Source organism: Taudactylus pleione, unplaced genomic scaffold (assembly GCF_031769625.1).
Source record: "Taudactylus pleione unplaced genomic scaffold, aTauple2 ptg000039l, whole genome shotgun sequence".
NCBI lineage: Eukaryota > Metazoa > Chordata > Amphibia > Anura > Myobatrachidae > Taudactylus > Taudactylus pleione.
Window position 1 is genome coordinate 10,076,169 of NW_028284441.1, and position 20,445 is coordinate 10,096,613.

The 20,445-nt window shown below is 42.2% G+C and overlaps 1 protein-coding gene across 2 annotated transcripts in view; it reads right to left on the reverse strand.

The window, feature by feature from the left end:
* The window catches only part of LOC148538605 (fibronectin type-III domain-containing protein 3a-like), a 114,914-nt gene that overhangs the window by 32,338 nt on the left and 62,131 nt on the right, over positions 1-20,445 (reverse strand). The window contains exons 3-12 of one of the 2 annotated variants that reach the window (XM_088453064.1): positions 17,053-17,128; positions 16,153-16,229; positions 14,446-14,677; positions 10,103-10,372; positions 7,492-7,550; positions 3,573-3,730; positions 2,667-2,726; positions 1,868-2,006; positions 1,674-1,727; positions 912-1,033 (exon numbers count right to left, since the gene is read on the reverse strand). In XM_088453064.1, the coding sequence (XP_088309190.1) occupies positions 912-1,033; positions 1,674-1,727; positions 1,868-2,006; positions 2,667-2,726; positions 3,573-3,730; positions 7,492-7,550; positions 10,103-10,372; positions 14,446-14,677; positions 16,153-16,229; positions 17,053-17,128 (1,247 nt within the window). Of the gene's footprint in view, positions 1-911; positions 1,034-1,673; positions 1,728-1,867; positions 2,007-2,666; positions 2,727-3,572; positions 3,731-7,491; positions 7,551-10,102; positions 10,373-14,445; positions 14,678-16,152; positions 16,230-17,052; positions 17,144-20,445 lie in introns of both variants that reach the window. The other variant, XM_088453058.1, reaches the window with a different exon arrangement.

The following is a 20,445-nucleotide window of genomic DNA, read 5'->3' on the forward strand; positions in this document are numbered from 1 at the left end:
ATCAGAGATGTATTGATGGAATAACAAGCTATAAAGAGTTGGGCCTAAGCAACGGAATATGCTGCACTATAGAAGAAACTGTTAATAATAATAATAATAATAATAATAAGCATAATTAGGTCTGTTTCCAGGCGTATCATTTGCACAAAGTACAGATGTGTCCTCATACACTATGGCTGCAGGTGCGCAGTGTATCTTGGTCATAAATGGATGAGACAAACTGCTTCAGGAGAATGCACGGATTAGTTTGATATGCAACACTTTTATATCTGTGTGCGACTGAGTCTGAATAAGAAGTGTTACAATGCAGCGGCCACAGATTGTTTCCACGCCAAGTTCCGTTGTGTTTCGTATACAGATTCAATTGCACACAGATATAAAAGTATCGCAAATCAAATGAATTACTACAGTATCCTGAAGCAGTTTGTCACATCAGTTTATGAAAAAGACAAACAGAGTTGCAGGCCCCCTGGCGGCTCACTCTCGCTGCATGGCATATTGTGGAAACATCTGTACGGGCTGGTGCAAGTGCGTTATAGTGATGATGATGAGTATCACGCCAAGCATATACGGAGAAGAGTCGGACGCACCGTATAATGTATAGAACTGTGAATATATGCATTTTTCCCGTGCACACAACACAGGAGCACAACCGCCAGATTTCCGTCCAACTTAACATCAGACTGAGAAATGTAATAGCCGGCGAGATGCAGGCATCGGCGAGATTCCTGCGAATCTGGGGGATGTTTTAAATCAACAATAATTTAAAAGGAAAAACCAGGTTGGTTTTACTTTTTAAATTATTGCCGCTTTAACAAATCAGCCAGACTCACCGGCTGTTACATTACCCCCCAATGTTTCCCTTCTTGAAGTAAAATGAAGGAAAGAAGATCGCATTAAATGACGCATACCTCATTCCAATGTCATTTTTGGCTGCTATTCTAAAGGCATATTTTGTGGATGGTGACAGCTTTGTTAACTTGTGTTGCTTAAGGTGACCAAAGTAGCATTCTTTGAACGGTCCATGTTTCCCCTTGTAGAATAAAGAAATCAAAATTGTGTGTTATTTATGACAAATCTAATTGCAATATTCCATTTCATTCACTTCAAATATTGCCAGTGTTCTATTCTTTTACCCAGAACGTCTACTATGGAAAAACATTTGCCTCTTTAGAGCTACTCCTGTAACATGCTCCCCAAGCATCATTTAGGAAACCGTATGGATGACTTATGAATTGAAGTGATGAATGCAGATGATTGGACAACGAGGGCATCAGACTTCCAGGCTGTGATCTACCAGTTTCTGGGTTCTACATTTTTGAGTGCTAAATGCTGGAGCTGGATAAATGCACTAAACATGGAAGACAAATAGCAATTGATCAGCCATCCATCTTGTGCAAAACCCTGTATTCACTCTAGTCTTGTTTCACTACAGGAATCGATTATCTCTTGAACTTCTGTCTCCCTTGTGTCTGGTGCTCAGATAATAAAATGAAAACACTTGGAGACTGAGATACGGGGGCCAGTACTATAGAAGTTATTGGGTGAATCCTAGTAATTATGAAAGGGGAGGGGGTGTGGGGTTGTGCGACCACCCCCCTCTTCTGAAGTAATCCCCTTCTTTAAAGCAATCAATGTCAGGTAACAGAAAAATATAAAACAGCTTCCAGTACCTCATCCCATTCCAAAAGGTAGCCATTAATTTTAGAGCCATTGTCATTGGATGCCTAAATGAAAAGGGAAACAAAGTTTAAAACACCTCCAATAAAAAAGGGTTCAGTTCATAAAACACCTGAAATGTTTTATTGGGCCTTGTAACATCAGGAAAACAGACAGTGATGAATGAACCGAAGCTGTGTACACTTACCTTCCATTGTAGATTCAGGCAATTTCGACTACGGTTTGTAAGTTTTGGAGGGGCTGGTGAATCCGGCTCACAGCTTTCCGTAGTAAAACTCACAAATTCAGAAATGGATCCCTCTAAAGGCGGACATGTGGCAGAAACTCTGAAAGCAATGACAAGCTTATGATTATTATAAAAATAATGTAAAAACAATAACTACATAGTGTCTATGTAGACAACCTTCCAGATATATAGCATATTCTGATTTGTAAAATAAATATATTTCTGGTTGTACAACATAAACCTGTCTGCCCTCCTTTATTCGTTAGAAAAATTGGTGCAGATAATTGTGAAAAACACAGTGAAATCTGTTACCCAATCAGAGTATGCTTAGATTTGGTCAATTCTAGTAGAACATGACAGCTGTAATTTGATTGGATGGTGTAGACTACTGTGAACCAGTGGTATTACTGAGGGTCTAACTGCAGTAAAAGATGTTTTGTCCAGATCACAGAAATGATGCCACCACTATATGTAAGTATGACAGGTGTACTATAAATCTAAGTATGCAAACACATTTTATTTACAAATATTGTATAGCCATATGTTTATTGCATATTTGCAGACTCAAAATATTACATACATTGTATAAGTAGGTTGTATTTTTCCTTTAAATATTGTAATCTATGCATAGATTACATATATAGTTAGCCCTCTATAATTTAAAATCATGTAAGATGGGCACATATATAGACTAAAAAACAGAATGATCTGCTATGTCATGTATATAATAAATATCTAGTAACAGTCAAAGAGTACATACCGTGCAAGGTAGTCCGTTGCTGGTCGCAGGTCAGTCAGTGTGCATGTTGTAGCACCTCCTCTATGAACACAAATCATCATTGTTTACTCAATACACTGACACTCATTGTTATACTATGGCTATACAACAGTGACACTGACAGCTCTATCTCTCAGCTGCCCTTCTTTGGGCAGAATAAATCTAATCTCCCTGCTCCTACAATTTTATCCCCGTTTATGGTCCTGTTCAAAAAATGTTTAGGCGAAGCCAGATACAGCATCTATAAATGATATATTATTATTATTATTATGTTGCATGGTTTTGGATTCTGTGCTGTTTATATGGCTCGGTTTTTACTTATTTATGTCTGGAAGTCTGTCGATTTGGGCACACTGGTCTGTATTAGGAATCTAAGCACCAGTCCTAATATACACTAATATAGGTCATGTGACTAAGACTATGGTCACACAACCAACAACTCAGATTGACAATTTGCAAAGCCTCTGCTAAATTGCCATTCTTTGCGCAGATTATAACAGAGACAACTCCCAGCTTCAAACACCTCCCGTAATTTGCATCAGATGGAAAGCACACTCCCACCCCACCACCAGCACTTTTCCATTTAACTAGCACGTTTCTTCACGGATAGTGAATAGACCCTACATAAGGTTCCTTATTCTACCCTTTCTACACACTTCAGCTTGGCCATCTTATCGGTTTATTCATGTATTTATAATAATCTGTACATTTTGTAGACGTTGAGGAAGTTCAATACAAAACAACCTGTTCACAAAAATAGAACATGTAATTTTCAATTGTCTTAAGAACTGTCAAGGTAGGGGAAGAGTTCTGTGCAGGAGCAACTGATAGTAGCTAATGATTCCCTTAATACATATGAACAAGCCAACGGACACAGTTACTACTCACGAGTAGGCAGGTTTGAATTTCCCATTTTTGCCACTGTTGGATACCGTCACCTCGTACATGAACGTCCCTGGTAAAACATCTGCGGGGCTTTCTCGATTTTGTGAACCGACTTGTACACTCCATGACAGCACAGCAGACCTTGCTGCCAAGCTAGAAACCTACGTAAAATATGACAATAAAAACTATAAAATGTAATCATGTATTCCAAAAACATCTGAAACTGTGCGACTTAAAAGGGAACTCCTGCTTTACAGGATTTTTATTGCCCAGGGAGACTTGTTTAGCTAAGACAAGTGTGTATGTATGTGCGTGTGTGTGTGTATATACATACACATTATATATACATATACAGATATATATGTAATAGAAGATGATATCTGATATAAAGTTGCCACTGAGGGTATTGAATTTTTCCTATGTATGCAAGGCTTACTGGTCAAAGTCTAGTGAAGGACACAGTCTGAAATTAGTTTAGAAAGAACAATAGATTGCATTCAACTGTATAGCAAATGTTAATGCAAAATCATGGTCGAGAAATAAGCACAAAATGTTTGTCAATGTTAAAAAATTGGATTTCTTAATGTATCAACTTTGATATTTAACTTTAGCTATTAAGTACAGCCAGATCAGCCTGGCCAGGAAGTGAGGTGAAAGAATCTGTAAGAATTAGAACCATAATTGTGGCCTTTATTTCTAAAAATTACCGGAAATGTGCAAATGGTCTAACTTTCAAGCCTGGCAGATGAAATCCTTTTTCTCTTTTGTAAACAATATGGGGCTCATTTAGAGTTGGATGCAGGTGCACTTGTGTTATAATCATACTTCTGACTCAAAATTTGTTGATGTACTGTATTTTCAGCCACACATACTGTAGGACAATTGTGGTCCCTTACATTTTGAGAGGCAGGGACATTTGTGTATAAGTAGAGTACAGTTAGGGCATGCAGAAAAACTTTCACAACACTTTCAGATGTGGTTGCATTTTGGTATCAATGCAATGTTTGAAAACATCACTTCACAAGCAAAAATAATGCACCTACTCAAGACAGGTGCAAAGTATGCACCCTGCAACAAGGACATGACGCATCTATCTGATCTATTAAAGACTGCGCCAATGTGTCTCAAATCTACAGCAATTACATATGTCCACTAAACATGAAACAGTAATTATAAAAGAAACAAAAAAACCCAAATTATGTAGCTTAGTGAGGGGGAAAAAAAAAATGTGTTACATGTTTTAGCCAAAATATACCATAAAACTTGCACCCTTAGGGGCTGATGCAGAGTAGGTAGCAAAATGTGCATAAATAATAGCATATTTCCACACGTTTGCGAAGCTGTATACAAATCTCGACATGTGTATGTCTCGGTATTGGCTTACTAAAAGTGTCATCTTCTTCAGTGTGTACAATGACTTGTGCTGCACTTGTTTGTATGAGCCACATTTACGTGAAAATACCATTACTGAACCTAGCCTACTTACGAACACCCCTTCTCACACCCCGTTCGTCTCCCCTCTCCATATACAATTGACTTTTTGGAAAATTATTGCTGACCGTGCATTCTAAAAATAAAATCTGGACAGAAAATACAGTCAGGTGCATAAATATTGGGACATTGATAGAATTTTCATATTTTGGCCTCTATTCACCACCACAATGGCTTTGAAATGGAACAAACAAGATGTGCTTTAACTGTAGACTTTCAGATTTAATTTGAGGGTAATTACATCCAAATCAGGTGAACGGTGTAGGAATTACAACGGTTTCTATATGTGCCTCTCACTTTTTAATGGGCCAAAAGTAATGGGACAAACTAAACAATCCTAAATCTAACTTTCACCTTTTAATACTTTGTTGCAAATCCTTTGCAGGCAATTACAGCCTGAAGTCTGGAACGCATAGACATCACCAGATGCTGGGTTTCATCCCTGGTGATGCTCTGCCAGGCCTCTACTGCAAATGTCTTCAGTTCCTGCTTGTTCTTGGGGCATTTTCCCTTCAGTTTGTCTTCATCAAGTGAAATGCATGCTCAATCGGATTCAGGTCAGGGGATTGATATGGCCATTGCATAACATTCCACTTTTTAGCCTTAAAAAACTCTTTGGTTGCTTTTGCAGTATGCTTCGGGTCATTGTCCATCTGCACTGTGAAGCGCCATCCAATGAGTTCTGAAGCATTTGACTGAATAAGAGCATATAATATTGCTCAAAACACTTCAGAATTCATTCTGCTGCTTTTGTCAGCAGTCACATCATCAATAAAAACAAGGGAACCAGTTCCATTGGCAGCCATACATGCCCACGCCATGACACTACCACCACCATGCTTCACTGATGAGGTGGTATGTTTTGGATCATGAGTTCCTTTCCTTCTCCATACTCTTCTCTTCCCATCACTCTGGTACAAGTTGATCTTTGTCTCATCCGTCCATAGGATGTTGTTCCAGAACTGTAATGGCTTTTTTAGATGTTGTTTGGCAAACTCTAATCTGGTCTTCCCGTTTTTGTGGCTCACCAATGGTTTACATCTTGTGGTGAACCCTGTATATTCACTCTTGTGAAGTCTTCTCTTAATTGTTGACTTTGACACATATACACCTACCTCCTGGAGAGTGTTCTTGATTTGGCCAACTGTTGTGAAGGGGTTTTTCTTCACCAGGGAAATAATTCTTCTGTCATCCACCACAGTTGTTTTCCGTGGTCTTCCGGGTCTTTTGGTGTTGCTGAGCTCTCCGGTGCGTTCTTTCTTTTTAAGAATGTTCCAAACAGTTGATTTGGCCACACCTAATGTTTTTGCTATCTCTCTGATGGGTTTGTTTTGATTTTTCAGCCTAATGATGGCTTGCTTCACTGATAGTGACAGCTCTTTGGATCTCATATTGAGAGTCGACATCAACTGATTCCAAATGCAAATGTCACACCTAGAATCAACTCCAGACCTTTTACCTGCTTAATTGATAATGAAATAACGAGGGAATAGCCCACACCTGTCCATGAAATAGCTTTTGAGTTGATAGTCCCATTACTTTTGGCCCCTTAAAAAGTGGGAGGCACATATAGAAACCGTTGTAATTCCTACACCGTTCACCTGATTTGGATGTAATTACCCTCAAATTAAATCAAAAGGTCTGCAGTTAAAGCACATCTTGTTTGTTTCATTTCAAAGCCATTGTGGTGGTGAATAGAGGACAAAATATGAAAATTCTGTCAATGTCCCAATATTTATGCACCTGACTATATATTTTGAGACAAAAAAAAAAATTATGTAACAAAAAAATAAAAAAGAAAGAATTGTATTCTTCATTAGAGTATGAAAATTAAGAGAATAGCTATTTCATTGCTATCTGTAATTCAGGAAGCATCATTCAAGTGTGCATTGTTAATAACTATGATGTAATGGTATTTGAATGAACTGTGTGTCCTTAAATACCCTTATAAAGCACAAAGAGAAGCTGAGACCTCTGAAGCTGCCATTATTTCAGAAGAAGTATGGCCAGAAAGGCTCCAATACCAAAAAACACATTTTGCTGAAAATACCCTAATGAGATTTAAGGCTCGTGCTGACGGGTTAGTGAACAGAAAAGACTGACTCTGCAGGCTCTGGTCCATTTTCCATCCGGATTGTTTCTGTCTGCAACACAGAGCAGCAACGTCCCAAGTCCCTGTGTGACAGGATGCAGGATCGATGCCTCTAAATTAGGCTGGTTTATATGAGCCCTTATCATAAACGACTGCCATGCAAATGATGCAGTTTACCAATGGACTGGAATAGGTTTGCTGTTTATTGTTAATTACAGTGAAAGAAACCAGGGATAGTCTGTTTTCTGCTCTTTCATAAACCCGTATAACAAATGATTTTCCACACAGTACACCGGCCACCAGGAGACCATCATTTCTCATAGTTCAGGACATACTTACAACAGGTTTGCCCATGCTGGGGTTTAAATCTTGCAGAATTTTTGGTTCTCCGTCTCCATCTAACAAAGACAAAGCAGAGCAGTATATTCTAACAGCGTGCACTCACAGTAGGCCTACAGGCCAAAATTGTTTTGTGGATTTATTTTTGACCGAAGCTTTTAAGAAACCGCCAACTGGTATTGATTTAACAGTCAGGGTACCGGCGAATGCACAGATGTTAGTCTCTAATCTGTTATGAACTTGTATTTACATAATCAGTCAATGCACTTTGCCACCATCTGAGAAAAGGAATGATGCAACACTAAGTATTGCACAACATGAGTAATTATTCATCCTTGAAAATCTGCGGCTGTATCCTATTGCACATCCTGGATTAGTGTTGCCAAGTGAAGTCCATTTACACGCAGTAATATTAAGGGTCATTTAGTTGAAACAAATCTTGGAACAAAGAAAAAAAAAAAAAAAAAAGATACTTGGAGATAACTTTACTTTGCTGCTTTGTACATGCCTTCCTGTCATTTTTACTAAACACATACATACTTACATACATATATATATTATATACACATGTATATGACTTTGAGGGAGGCTGTTATTTTTGTAGCTCACAAAAGGGGAGCTGTATCAAACTTTCGAGGGACAAAGTGGAGAAATTGCCCATAGCAACTAGTAAGCTGATATCTATCTATCTAGCACAGTCTATAAAATGAGTTGCAAACTGATTGGTTGCTATGGACAACATCCCCACTTTATCTCTTGCTAAGGTTAGATACATCTCCCCAGTGGCGTAACTAGGGCAGGGCGAGCGGGGTGCGTGCCGTGGGGGGGTGCCCCCGGCCACAGTATCGGCCCGCCCTAGTTAGCTAGTGTAGCGCCGACCGCAGTGAGTGCGGTCAGCGCTACACATTTACACAGGACCGGCGCTAGGCTTCCAGCGCCGGTCCTGTGCTGCACAGCTGAGCCCCTTCCCTCCCCCTGAGCGCTTGCCCAATAGCGCCAGGAGGAGGGTGGCAGGCGGGCTCAGACTGTGCATAACACACACATCGCCGCCAGCACTGGCGGTGATGTGTGTGTTATCAGCAGCCAATGAAAGTCAGACAGACTCTCATTGGCTGCTGCTGCTGCACACACATCACTGCCTAGCGGCAGCGATGTGTGTGTGAATCAGCAGCCAATGAGAGTCAATGAGACTCTCATTTACTGCTGCGCGCCCACTGCAAGAGCCGGGCTTCCGTCCGGCTCCTGCAGTGGTAAAGGAAGAAACGTCATGATGCCTCTCCCATAATGCAGAGTGGCCCGGCCCGGGAGGATGGTCGTGCGGACGGCGGCGGGAGCAGGAGCGTGGATACAGGTAAGTATTTTTCTTTTGTTTCATTTTAGTGTGTATTTTGGGGAGAGGGGTGGGGGGGCGCTCTATTACAAAGAAGGGGACTACTATAGGGGGCACTACTGGGGGGGATACTACTGTGGGTACTGCTTCAGGTGGGGGGGGGCCAGTACTGGGGAATACTACTGGGGGCACTGCTTCGGGGGTGGGGGGGGGACCACTACTGGGGACAACTACTGGGGGGGGGGACCACTACTGGGGGGATACTACTGGGGGGGATACTACTGAGGGCACTGCTTCCGGGGGGGACCACTACTGGGGACTACCACTGGGGGGGGATACTACTGTGGGCACTGCATTGTGGGGGACCACTACTGGGGGGGGGGAATACTACTGTTGGAACTGCATCATGGGGGACCACTACTGGGGACTACTACAGGGGGCACTGCATCAAGGGGGACTCCTACTGGGGGAACTATATAAAGGGCACTGTATAGGAGGGACTACAATTGGGGGCACTATATAAGGGGCTCACTACTGGGGGCACTGCACAGGGGGTCCACTACAGGGGGCACTGAAAAGGGAGAACCACTACAGGGGGCACTGCATAAGGGGTACAACTACTGGGGGCACTGTATAAGGGGCACTGTATATGGGGGATCACTACTGGGGGCCTGCATATGAAGGATCACTACTGGGGGCACTGTATAAGGGGAACTAATGGGGGCTGCATAAGGGGGACCACTACAGGGGGCACTGTGTAAGGGGCACTGCATATGGGGGACCACTACTGGGGGCCTGTATAAGGGGAACTAATCGGGGCCTGCATAAGGGGGACCACTACTAGGGGCACTGCATAGGGGGGGGGGGGACTTTATAAGGGGCACTGCATTAAGGTGCAAATGGAAAGAAATTTACCCACTGAGAAGAAAGGGGTGTGTGTCATGTTGACACGTCCCATTTTTCAGTGGCCACGCCCATTTTTCACGGAGCGCGCAAATAGGGGGGGGGCCGCTCCATTTCCAAATTTGCCCTGGGCTCCAAATACCCTAGTTACGCCACTGCTTCTCTCTCAAAGAAATAACATGCCAGGAAACTAACAAAGTAATAAAGGTAACAATCACATACACCAGTTGCCTGCCTTTGGAAATCAAACAAATCCCAGACACAGTGATATTATTAAAGTCAGTTATTAGAACCTTGAGTTATTGTTGTAGGTAGAGGTTCTAGAATAAAGTGTCCAATTTGTTGTGAGCACTGTCAGATATAGAGATCAGCCCATACCTCCAGATTCATTCTCTGCCGGTGGACTGCGAATGGCCTGCTTCAGTTTAATGGGTCCCCCCGGTAGGTGCTGGCCCTTGGAGTATCCGTTCTGTAGATGTGAGTTGGCAGCAATGTGTGCTTTGTGAGGGGAGGCGGGCGGACTGTGCAGTTTGTTGTTGTTGTGGGCGCTAATTTGTCTATCTTTTAACCTTTTGCGAAGTTGTTCCTGCATTTTCATGCTTCGCTCATCTCTCTGTAGGAAATTCATCCTCCCGTGGGATCGTGGTTCTTCAGGAGGAAAAACGTAGGATATTAATAGACGACAAATAAAGTAACAACTGATAAAAAGAAAGAAAGAAATGAAATGTGCACCCTTTCACCTAAACACAGTGGATGCTGCAATTTTGCGGTTTGAACCAACATTCATGAGAAAGCAGCCTACCAGGAATAGGATATGATAGAGACATAGGAGTCAATCCAAGGTGCGAATTGCGAGTTTGCTTCTTGAAACTCGCAGACTTCACATCGAAGCGCGCTCCCGAGAATTCTCCAATCCAATAAAAAATATCTATTCGCACTACTCGCAGCGGACAGTTGCGAATTAACTGCCAAATGAGATGTAAGGGAAGTGCATGAAAAAGTGGGGAGACCACCCTGGACCCCCCCCCAAAAAAATGGATAACTTCGTTAGCCGGACCCTATAGAAGGCTGTTTGTGGGCATTAGGAAGGTAGTGTAGGTTTTTCAATGGTGTAAAATGGCTGATTTGTGTTTTTTTTTTCTTTTTTAATGAAATAAATGATTAAAACCAACCTTTTTTGTATAATCTGAAACAAATTAAATGAAAAATAAAAAAAAATAGGAAAAAAGGTGATTTTGGGGTACTTTGATGGCACCTTGAAAAATTGCAAAAAACAAGATAATAAAAAAAATATATATTTTTCAATTAAAAAAATATTGTAATTAAATTTGGGGTGCCTAAACTAACAAAAAAGTTGATTTTGGTGTAATTTGAGGAATTTCTTTTTTACCCCAAAAAGATATGTCATTAGACTAATTAAGCTAATTGGAAACTTCCAATTGCCTAATTAGTCATTAGGGGGGTGTCCAAGGGGTTCAGCACAGTGTCTCGACATTTTAACCTTAAAATAAAGATTTTCCTTTCCATCTCCCACCCTCAGGGAGGTGCGAATGGAAAGATGCAAATTCAGTCTGACTAATTCAATGCGAGTTGCTAATCGGATTGCAATATGAATTGGCTATTCGAATTCCAAGAGAAAATAGCAACTCGCAATTTGTACCTAATTGGATTGACCCCATAGATGGCAATAGCTGCCTCCTCTCTTTGTTGCATTTGTACTTATCCCTATTTTAAACATACCAGTTATTAACAGAACTATTCAGAGGACTAAGCAATAGCGCACAGCTGCCCTCTCTCCCAGAACTTCCATGAGACTCACAAATATTGGCTCTCGGTATAGGCCCTGATTCGGAGTCTGATGTAATGTCTACATCGCACACGTTTGAGCAATTTTTGTTCTTCTGCACATGCACCATGCATGTGTCCAAAGTCTGTGCACACAGAGTTGCAACTGCAATTGAGACGTACGGACTCAGAATTGCCTTGATAATGTATTGGGCATTCCCGGTCGGTTATTCACATGCACAGAGATGGCCGTCCTCCTTATGGCCGTGTTATGGGAGTGTCACTGAAGTGGTTGCAAAGTCATGAACATAATCGCCCACGTAACAGGCCATACTCTGGAGGACAATCTGCACCTAGCATGGGGGTGGAGCAAGGTTCTATGGTGCGACAGATGGTAGCATCTATATACACATAAAGCAACATTTGGGCATCTCAGTCCTTGCACAGTCAGACGCACGGCTGTACACCAGGGAAGGGCCTGTAGCGGCATTTGCATTAAGTCGCAGACGTGCAACTGGCAAAAGGTGCACACGGACGTTGCTCTGTACAACTCAGAATCAGAACCTAGTGATGGATATAAAAAACACAGAGCATTCCAGAGCCCAATTTACAATCCTGAGAACATTCTTGTGGCCACTATACAATACAGGTAATATTCTACTGTAGTATCATCTATACTGTATGCCAGGTCTCGACAGATTTTACTCCAGGCGACCATGTTTTCCAAGGATACCCCCGCCGCAGGAAAGCCCAATTTGCCTGGCGTCCGCTTTTACCAGCGGGCGCCCGACTCCCCGCAGCAGCAGCTGAAGAGCTCACTCCCGAGCTCCGCCATCCGGCTCCCCCCACGGGCACTGTGTGTGTGTGCTTGTGTGTGTTTGTGTGTGTGCGCAGCTCTATCACAGGGGGCTTACTAGTGGGTGCACTATCACAGGGGGCTTACTACTGGGGGCACTATCACAGGGGGCTTACTACTGGGGGCTTACTACTGGGGGCAGTATTACAGGGGGCTTACTATGGGGGGCACTTTTACAAGGGGCTTACTACTGGGGGCACTATCACAGGGGGCTTACTACTGGGGACACTATTACAGGGGGCACTATTACACGGGGGCTTACTACTGGGGGCACACTACTGGGGGCTTACTACTGGGGGCACTATTACAAGGGGCTTATTACTGGGGGCACTATTACAAGGAGCTTATTACTGGGGGCACTATTACAAGGGGCTTATTACTGGGGGCACTACTACTGGGGGCACTATTACACGGGGGCTTACTACTGGGGGCTCTATAACACGGGGGCTTACTACTGGTGGCACTATTACAGGGGGCTTACTACTGGGGGCACTATTACAGGGGGCTTACTACTGGGGGCACTATTACAGGGGGCTTACTACTGGGGCACTTTTAGAAGGGGCTTACTACTGGGGCACTATTACACGGGGGCTTACTACAGGGGGCACTATTACACGGGGGCTTGCTACTGGGGCCACTATTACAGGGGGCTTACTACTGGGGGCACTATTACAGGGGGCTTACTACTGGGGGCACTATTACAGGGGGCTTACTACTGGGGGCTTATTACATGGGGCTTACTACTGGGGGCTTATTACAAGGGGCTTACTACTGGGGCACTACTACTGGAGGCACTATTACAGGGGGCTTACTACTGGAGGAACTATTACAGGGGGCTTACTACTGGGGGCACTATTACAGGGGGCTTACTACTGGGGGCACTATTACAGGGGGCTTACTACTGGGGGCACTATTACAGGGGGCTTACTACTGTGGGCACTATTACAGGGGGCTTACTACTGGGGGCACTTTACAAGGGGCTTACTACGGGGGGCACTATTACAAGGGCTGGTATGGGCATGTTGCAGAATCTGATGACCATTAAAGATGCAAGTGTGGTGATTTGATTGCATGTGGGGAGGTTGAGGGGCACTGAAAGGGCATGTGTGGTGGTCCTAGATTTTACAAAATTTGTCGAGCCCTGCTGTATGCAAACCATAGCATCATGCCCCAGCTTCTGCCATCTGGCCTCCCCCCTCAATGGATCTCCTGAAGGTCTCCCAACAATGGTTGGCAAATATACAGTCTAGGCTTTGTAGCAAACTATGGTCTCTCACAGACTTTCAAGTATGAACAGATATTTCCTCCAACCTATTAAGAGCCTGAGGTAGTAAAACAGCATATTAATATTTAGCCTAAACCCCTGTCTGTTTTAGATACCCCCCTATGGTTTTATAGCAGAAATGTATGTAGCTTGTTCTTCCCTATAAAAATTACACATATTCATAGTTTCCAGATTCCTCTAAGACAGAGGTTCCCAAATTCCACCATTACAGTCCAGGTCTTAAGGATTGACTGAGGTGCTCTTTAGGATTGACTGAGGTGCTCTTTAAGTCACCCATTCTCAAGCATGGATATCCTTAAAACCTGGACTATAATGGTAGATTTTGGGACACTCTGCTCTACAATGATGACTGGCTGGCAAGTATCAAAATAATAATAATAATAATAATAATAATAATAATAATAATAAATCAAATATTTTCTCTGTCGTATCCTGAAGCTACCTGGATGCCGTAGTAAAGACCAAAGGTTACTGAACGAAGACTTTAAATATGTCAAAAGCTATTAACATCTGGTGGACAAGAGATGGATTACCATCGTCTTAAGTTGGGTACACACTACGCGATCCATTGTGCGATATATCGTTCAGACGCGGATTTGAACACAGCAGATGGGATGATGCGCTGAACAACGCTATACTGCTAAATGCAGCAAGAAAATACACATGGCACCGTCACGAGGTGTGTACGGATGGCGCGATGTATCGTGCCGTTGTTGCTGGGTACCCAGCATTACATCTAACCTTATAAACAATACTGATAAAGAAATGTAAAAAACACTCTCTCTTAAAACGTACCTTGTTCTTGGAATATATGTGGAGGGGGAGGTGCATGCTGGTGTATAAATTGATGTGGCAGCTCTCCTGTGCCAGGCACTGGTGAGTACACAGGATGAGGCGGGTGAGGGAGCAGGGCGGGGTGATGGTGCATAAAATGGGTCACATGAGGGGGCGGGGGGTGCATTGATGGATGGAACTCTGTCGAATGTGGTAAGACCAACACTTTGCGTACACCATTCTCTTCCACCACCTGTGGTATGAGACATCATTAAATTAGATGGGTCACGTGTACAATCAATATTATAGGGCAGTCGAATTACAAAAACAAAAAAAAGACTACCAAATAAGTCCTGACCAGGGGGGACAGGCAGCACTAATTACAAGCGATATAGCAGTAGGAAGGTGGATACTGCATTTCTGGCATGTGTTAACATAAAGTAAGTCCAGTAACAGTTTTCTTCCTGATTCACAGCCCTGAATACATTGCTTGCACCATATTTGGTTTGGCTTCACAATGTTATCACAGCATTTCCCACTCGGCCCAAACAAGAATGACGGATGTGGAGCTGCTATTTATGCCAAAAACTTGTTGGAGTCCCAGCCAGGGAGAGATAAAAGAGAAGTATCCATTCAGTGACGGTAATTTACATCACACGGCTGCAGGAATGCTTTGATTTGGGAAATCTAACGACACAAGTGAATGGTCCCTTATTAGAATTTACACCTCTGAGCCACACACAGCGAGCTCTATTTACTAGAAAAGGACCAATATTTGCTACTGCTTCTGAGTCACTGACACTCTGCTCTAACTGACGGCTAAGGGGAGGATGGTAGCTAGCAAACCTTAGTAATAACTGTGCAGAATTGTTTCTACATGTCCGGCATACAACTTTACATCAATTCAAATATTTTATAAGAACAACATCAGAAATCTACAAATTAAAAAACAAGGCAAACAATATATTAGTCAGAGAACAGGGCGGAAATGCAACGTTTACAAATATTATATATATAAAGTTACTTTCTGTGGGATATAGTCACCATCCCGGCAGTCAGAATACTGGGGAGGGGGCTTTAGGATTAGGCTGCTGGTTAGGGTTTAGGATACTTACCTAATATTGTTGTGATTCTTACAGTCGGGCTGCCACTGTCGGTATTCCGACCGCTGGAATCCTGTACCCAACCCCTTTCTGTTATCCATGGCTTGCATAATAATAAACCAAGTTATCCTTTCCTCTAACAAATTTAGTGGTTCTCAAACTTTGTCCTCAAGGCACCCTAATAGTTCAGGTTTTAAAGAGTCCATGGCTGAGCACAGATGATTTCATCAATTTGACTGAGGTACTAATTTTGTATGTACTAATGTTAAAGTATGGATATCCTTAAAACATGGACTGTTATGCCGGGTACACACTAGACAGTACTAAAAACAACTATTGGGCACTTAAAACAACTATTGTGATTTTAGCGACTAATATAAATACCTTCATCCCTATAAATACTATAGCATTTTTATTTTATTTTTTTTTAACATTCATTTTTATTAGAAATTTTGAAACATTTTTAATACGAGAATAATTCTGTCCATACTTTCTCCTTTTACCCTGTTCCCCAATTGATACTTACAGTATCTCCTTACTTTGTAAGTCATAGCATAGACTCTTGAAACATTAACAACAGGAATTAAACCTATTACATATTTCCAATAAAATGCACATATAATACCTGAGACACATATCCAGGTGGCACAAATATGGGAGGCATTGACCCGTTTGGTGACATCATGGGAACATGTGCTGGGCCTGTAGATGCATTGAAAAAATATGATTAGGAAATGAGGACTAGCTAATTACACTTACTATTTTAACACGAATAATAAAATATAAAGCGATTCAAATCTCGGCAATGTGCCGCTGTGCACATCACCATGTATAGCGGTGGCCAAACATTTTTCTACACACCTATATGGGCTGTGTGGGAAAATCAGCAATATTACTGGGCTTGAAGTGCCTTCCCCAACTGTTACGGAGGGCACTTTGCAGCCAACACAAAAAATGTAATCTCCCCCAATGACTGCACATGTTTGAGAACATAAATAATACGGTGATTGCTATGATAACTGGCGCACAGGCTACTGCGCACTGAAGGTGCCGTCACCAATAGAAAAGTGACAGACTAGCTGGGGGCTATATGTAACACTTTGTTTTGGAATTTTTACATGTCCAAGTTTCTTTTGTATATGGTCTCCCCTATAGTGTCCAACACAGACAAAAACTGCTCAACCATGTTCAAGCTTTACATGAATGAAAAATACTACTTACAATAATTTTTTTTAAATAATTCTCGATTTACCCAATGGGAAATCCCATCACTGCATGGACTAGAAATGAACGACATTTTATAGTAATAAAAAAAAATTGTTAATAAACCTAGTTTGATGTAGAAAACCATCAGTGGCTTATTGACACCACTATGCATCACATGATCAGATATAAGATAACGGTTGTGCTCACAGTTACTGGAAGTTTTAGAATAACACCTCTTGTGGTCTGTCTATAGGTTTCTAATTCATCACAGAGCAGGACTGGGAAATCCCCAGGACTGAAAGAAATGTGTGTAACTTACCCGGGATACACTGAATGTGTCCATCTTCTGTGCGGATTGTAAAGGTTTCCCCGGGGTTCACCTGGACCACAATCACCTGCAAATACAGAGGCTGTTTGGAAGAGTTCGGGTTTTTACCATGCCAATAATAACTGGTAATTAAATACATCTTTTTTTTAATATATCCCATATTGTAATAATAATTAATTTATTATATATGGGATAAAGTCAATCATTAGAAGCCAGGAGCCATATGACCATATAATGGCACAAGTCTACAGGTCGAGTTACTGTTAGGCTACACTACTCCTTGCAATCTCTATAGTGAAGTGATGACACCAGAACAAGTCATTTATACATATATAGCATAAACTGTGTACTATATCGATAACAGTACCTAAAATAAAAGTTAGAAGGTTTAAAAAAAAAAAAAAAAAGGTGTAAAAAACAAAAACGGATAGGCACCAGCAAATATTATTCTGGATGTGGCTAGTAGGTAGTAGCCAATTACATACCACAAACGAGGTCAAATCTTATACACAGAGGAAATAGAACTTAATGAACATAACTGACAAGCAACTATAAAATATGAATGAATCTACAGGAGCCAATTAAAAAGCTACAGATGTGTTTTCACTCTTGCAGCATATGGCATGAGATTTGTACTTTTGCCTGAATTATGCGTATTATTCGCACCTTGGGCAAATGCAAAGTCGCCTACCGTGGATATGGGACTTAGATTAGTACTTTAGTCGCAAAGGAATTGGTATAAAGTCGCAGATTAAGCATACCGATACATGGCATGAGGCATGGCGTGGCTCTATTGTAGTGGACCTCTGTCTTCTGCCTTTTCGGTCAGACATAGACGCACATGAAATGCCAGCGTCAAGAGTACCCTTGTCACAATCAGTATACTTTGTGAAAAACTCTCAGGCGGGACATTCGGAGCGGCAAAGTCGTAAAGTCCGTGATGCGCCAAATGGCTTCATTTAAGTATAAGGTGTATGTGCACACAGCTGTAAGGAAATGGCTGTAAACTACGGCTTTAACTGTAGACTTTGCATGTAAATTTGTACTATTTGTTAGCAAAAGTGCCTAGGAGACCTATTATTTTGGTGGTTAAAAAAAATTACTTTTCAGTTTCCATTAAATGTATAAATATTACAGTATCAGTGTTACAGTCCACATACAAGTTAATTGTATGTGGATTTGATTAAATGTTAATTATAATATTTGATATTTTATGGGTATACAAAAATAAATCTGTAACAAAATAACTTGCATCTAAAAACAAGCAGATCCAATGTGAAAAAGACAAATGTAAACATCCCAATAAAACGATTTATCTTAAAGAATCAATAATGGTAACTATAGACTGATCACCAATTACGTTAAAAGCACCTGCCTAATATTGTGTAGGTCCCCCTCGTGGTGCCAAAACAGCTCTGACCCATCGAGGCATGGACTCCACAAGACCTCTGAAGGTGTCCTGTGGTATCTGCCACCAAGACGTTAGCAGCAGATTAACTAAATCCTGTAAGTTGTGAGATGGGTCCTCCATGGCTCAGACTTCTTTTTCCAGCTCATCACACAGATGCTCAATCACCTTGAGACCTGGGGAATTTGGGGGCCAAACCGACACCTTCAACTCTTTGTCATGTTCCTAAAAATCAATCCCGAAATGTTTTTGCAGCATGGCAGAATGCATTATTCTGCTGAAAGAGGCCACTGCCATCAGGGAATACCGTTGCTATGAGGGAAGTACTTGGACTGCAACAACCTTCCAAAACATTGGTAAGTAACAGCCACATGAATACCAGGACTCAAGGTTTCCCAGCTGAAAACATTGCCCAGAGCATTTACTGCCTCCACTGGCTTGCCTATTTCCCATAGTGTGTCCTGGTGCCATCTCTTCCCCGGTTAACTATGCATATGCACCCGGCCGTCCACAAGATGTAATAAAAAAAAAAAAAAAGTGATTGATCAGAAGAGCCCACCTTCTTCCATTGCTGCACAGTTCAGTATGACGTTCACGTGCTCATTGTAGGTGCTTTCGGCAGTGGGTGGGGCCAGCACGGGCACTATAACTGGATGGTGGCTAAGCGATCCCATACGCAGCAAGCTGTGATGCACTGTGTGTTGCGACACCTTTATCTCATCGCCAGCATTAACTTGTCCAGCAATTCATGTCACAGTAGCTCATTTGTGGGATAGAACCAGACGGGCTTGCCCTCAGTTCCCAAGCCCATCAATGAGTCTTGGGCGCCCATAACCCTGTTGCTGGTTTACCTTGGACCACTTTTGGTGGGTACTAACCTCTGCATACTGGGAACACCCCACAAGTCCTGCTGTTTTGAAGATGCTCTGATCCAGTTGTCTAGTCCCTTGTCCCTGTCAAAGTCGCTGAGATCCTTACACTTGCCCATTTTTTATTGCCCCAACAAATCAACTTTAAGAGCTGAGTATTCACTAGCTGTCATTGTAATGAGATAATGTTATTCACTTCACCTCTCAGTGGTTTTAATGTTATGAAGGTAGTATCATCCTGTATATTAAAATTGCAATCACATCTAAAAGTGAGGTGCATTTCTCTAATATAAATAACTGTCTTCTGTAAGAGACTTTATTTTGTTCACTTTCCCTTCGAGTTGTGATTATGGACCCAGCATATACTTGGCCACATTCACCCTCATTCCACCCCTTCTCAATAGATTTACTCCCTGTCACTTGCACAATGGTCCTCCTCTCCTGGTGGTTTGTCCTATTGCTACTGTATTAGCCATTAAGGGGGGGTTACTGAACATGATGGAGACAGGACAGACCACCGTCAATTATGATATAGATTTACATTGCTCGGCATCATGTGATTGCCAGATGAATAGTGAGATGACACCCACGCTTGTCGTTAAACACAGCATTTAGCGTTGCTTTGTAATCTCTTTCACTGGTTGCAGAATAGAAACCATGTTCTCTGTAATTAATAGGATATTGATTGACAAGATTCATGTATTCATGTAACCAGCCGGAGAAGGAATGAGATACTATGGGCCATGAAAACCAGCCATGGTGGAAGGAGATGAGGAACGCCAAGTAAACAGTCAGGGTGGGATGAGTTGAGGAGGAACATGTCAGGGTGGTATTAGATGAGATGGGTCATATAACCAGCTGGTTGGGAAGCGATGGGGCAAGTCATGTAACCAGCTGGTGTGGCAGGCGATGAGGCAGGTCACGTAACCCAGCTGGGGTGGAATTAAATCAGGTGGGCCATGCAACCAGCTGTGGCGGGATGTGATGAGGAGTGCCATGTAACCAGCCAGGGTGGGATGAGATGAGGAAGTCCATGCAACCAGCTGGGGTGGGCTAAGATGAGGAAGGTCATGTAGCCAGTCAGTGTAGGATGAGATGAGAAAGGCC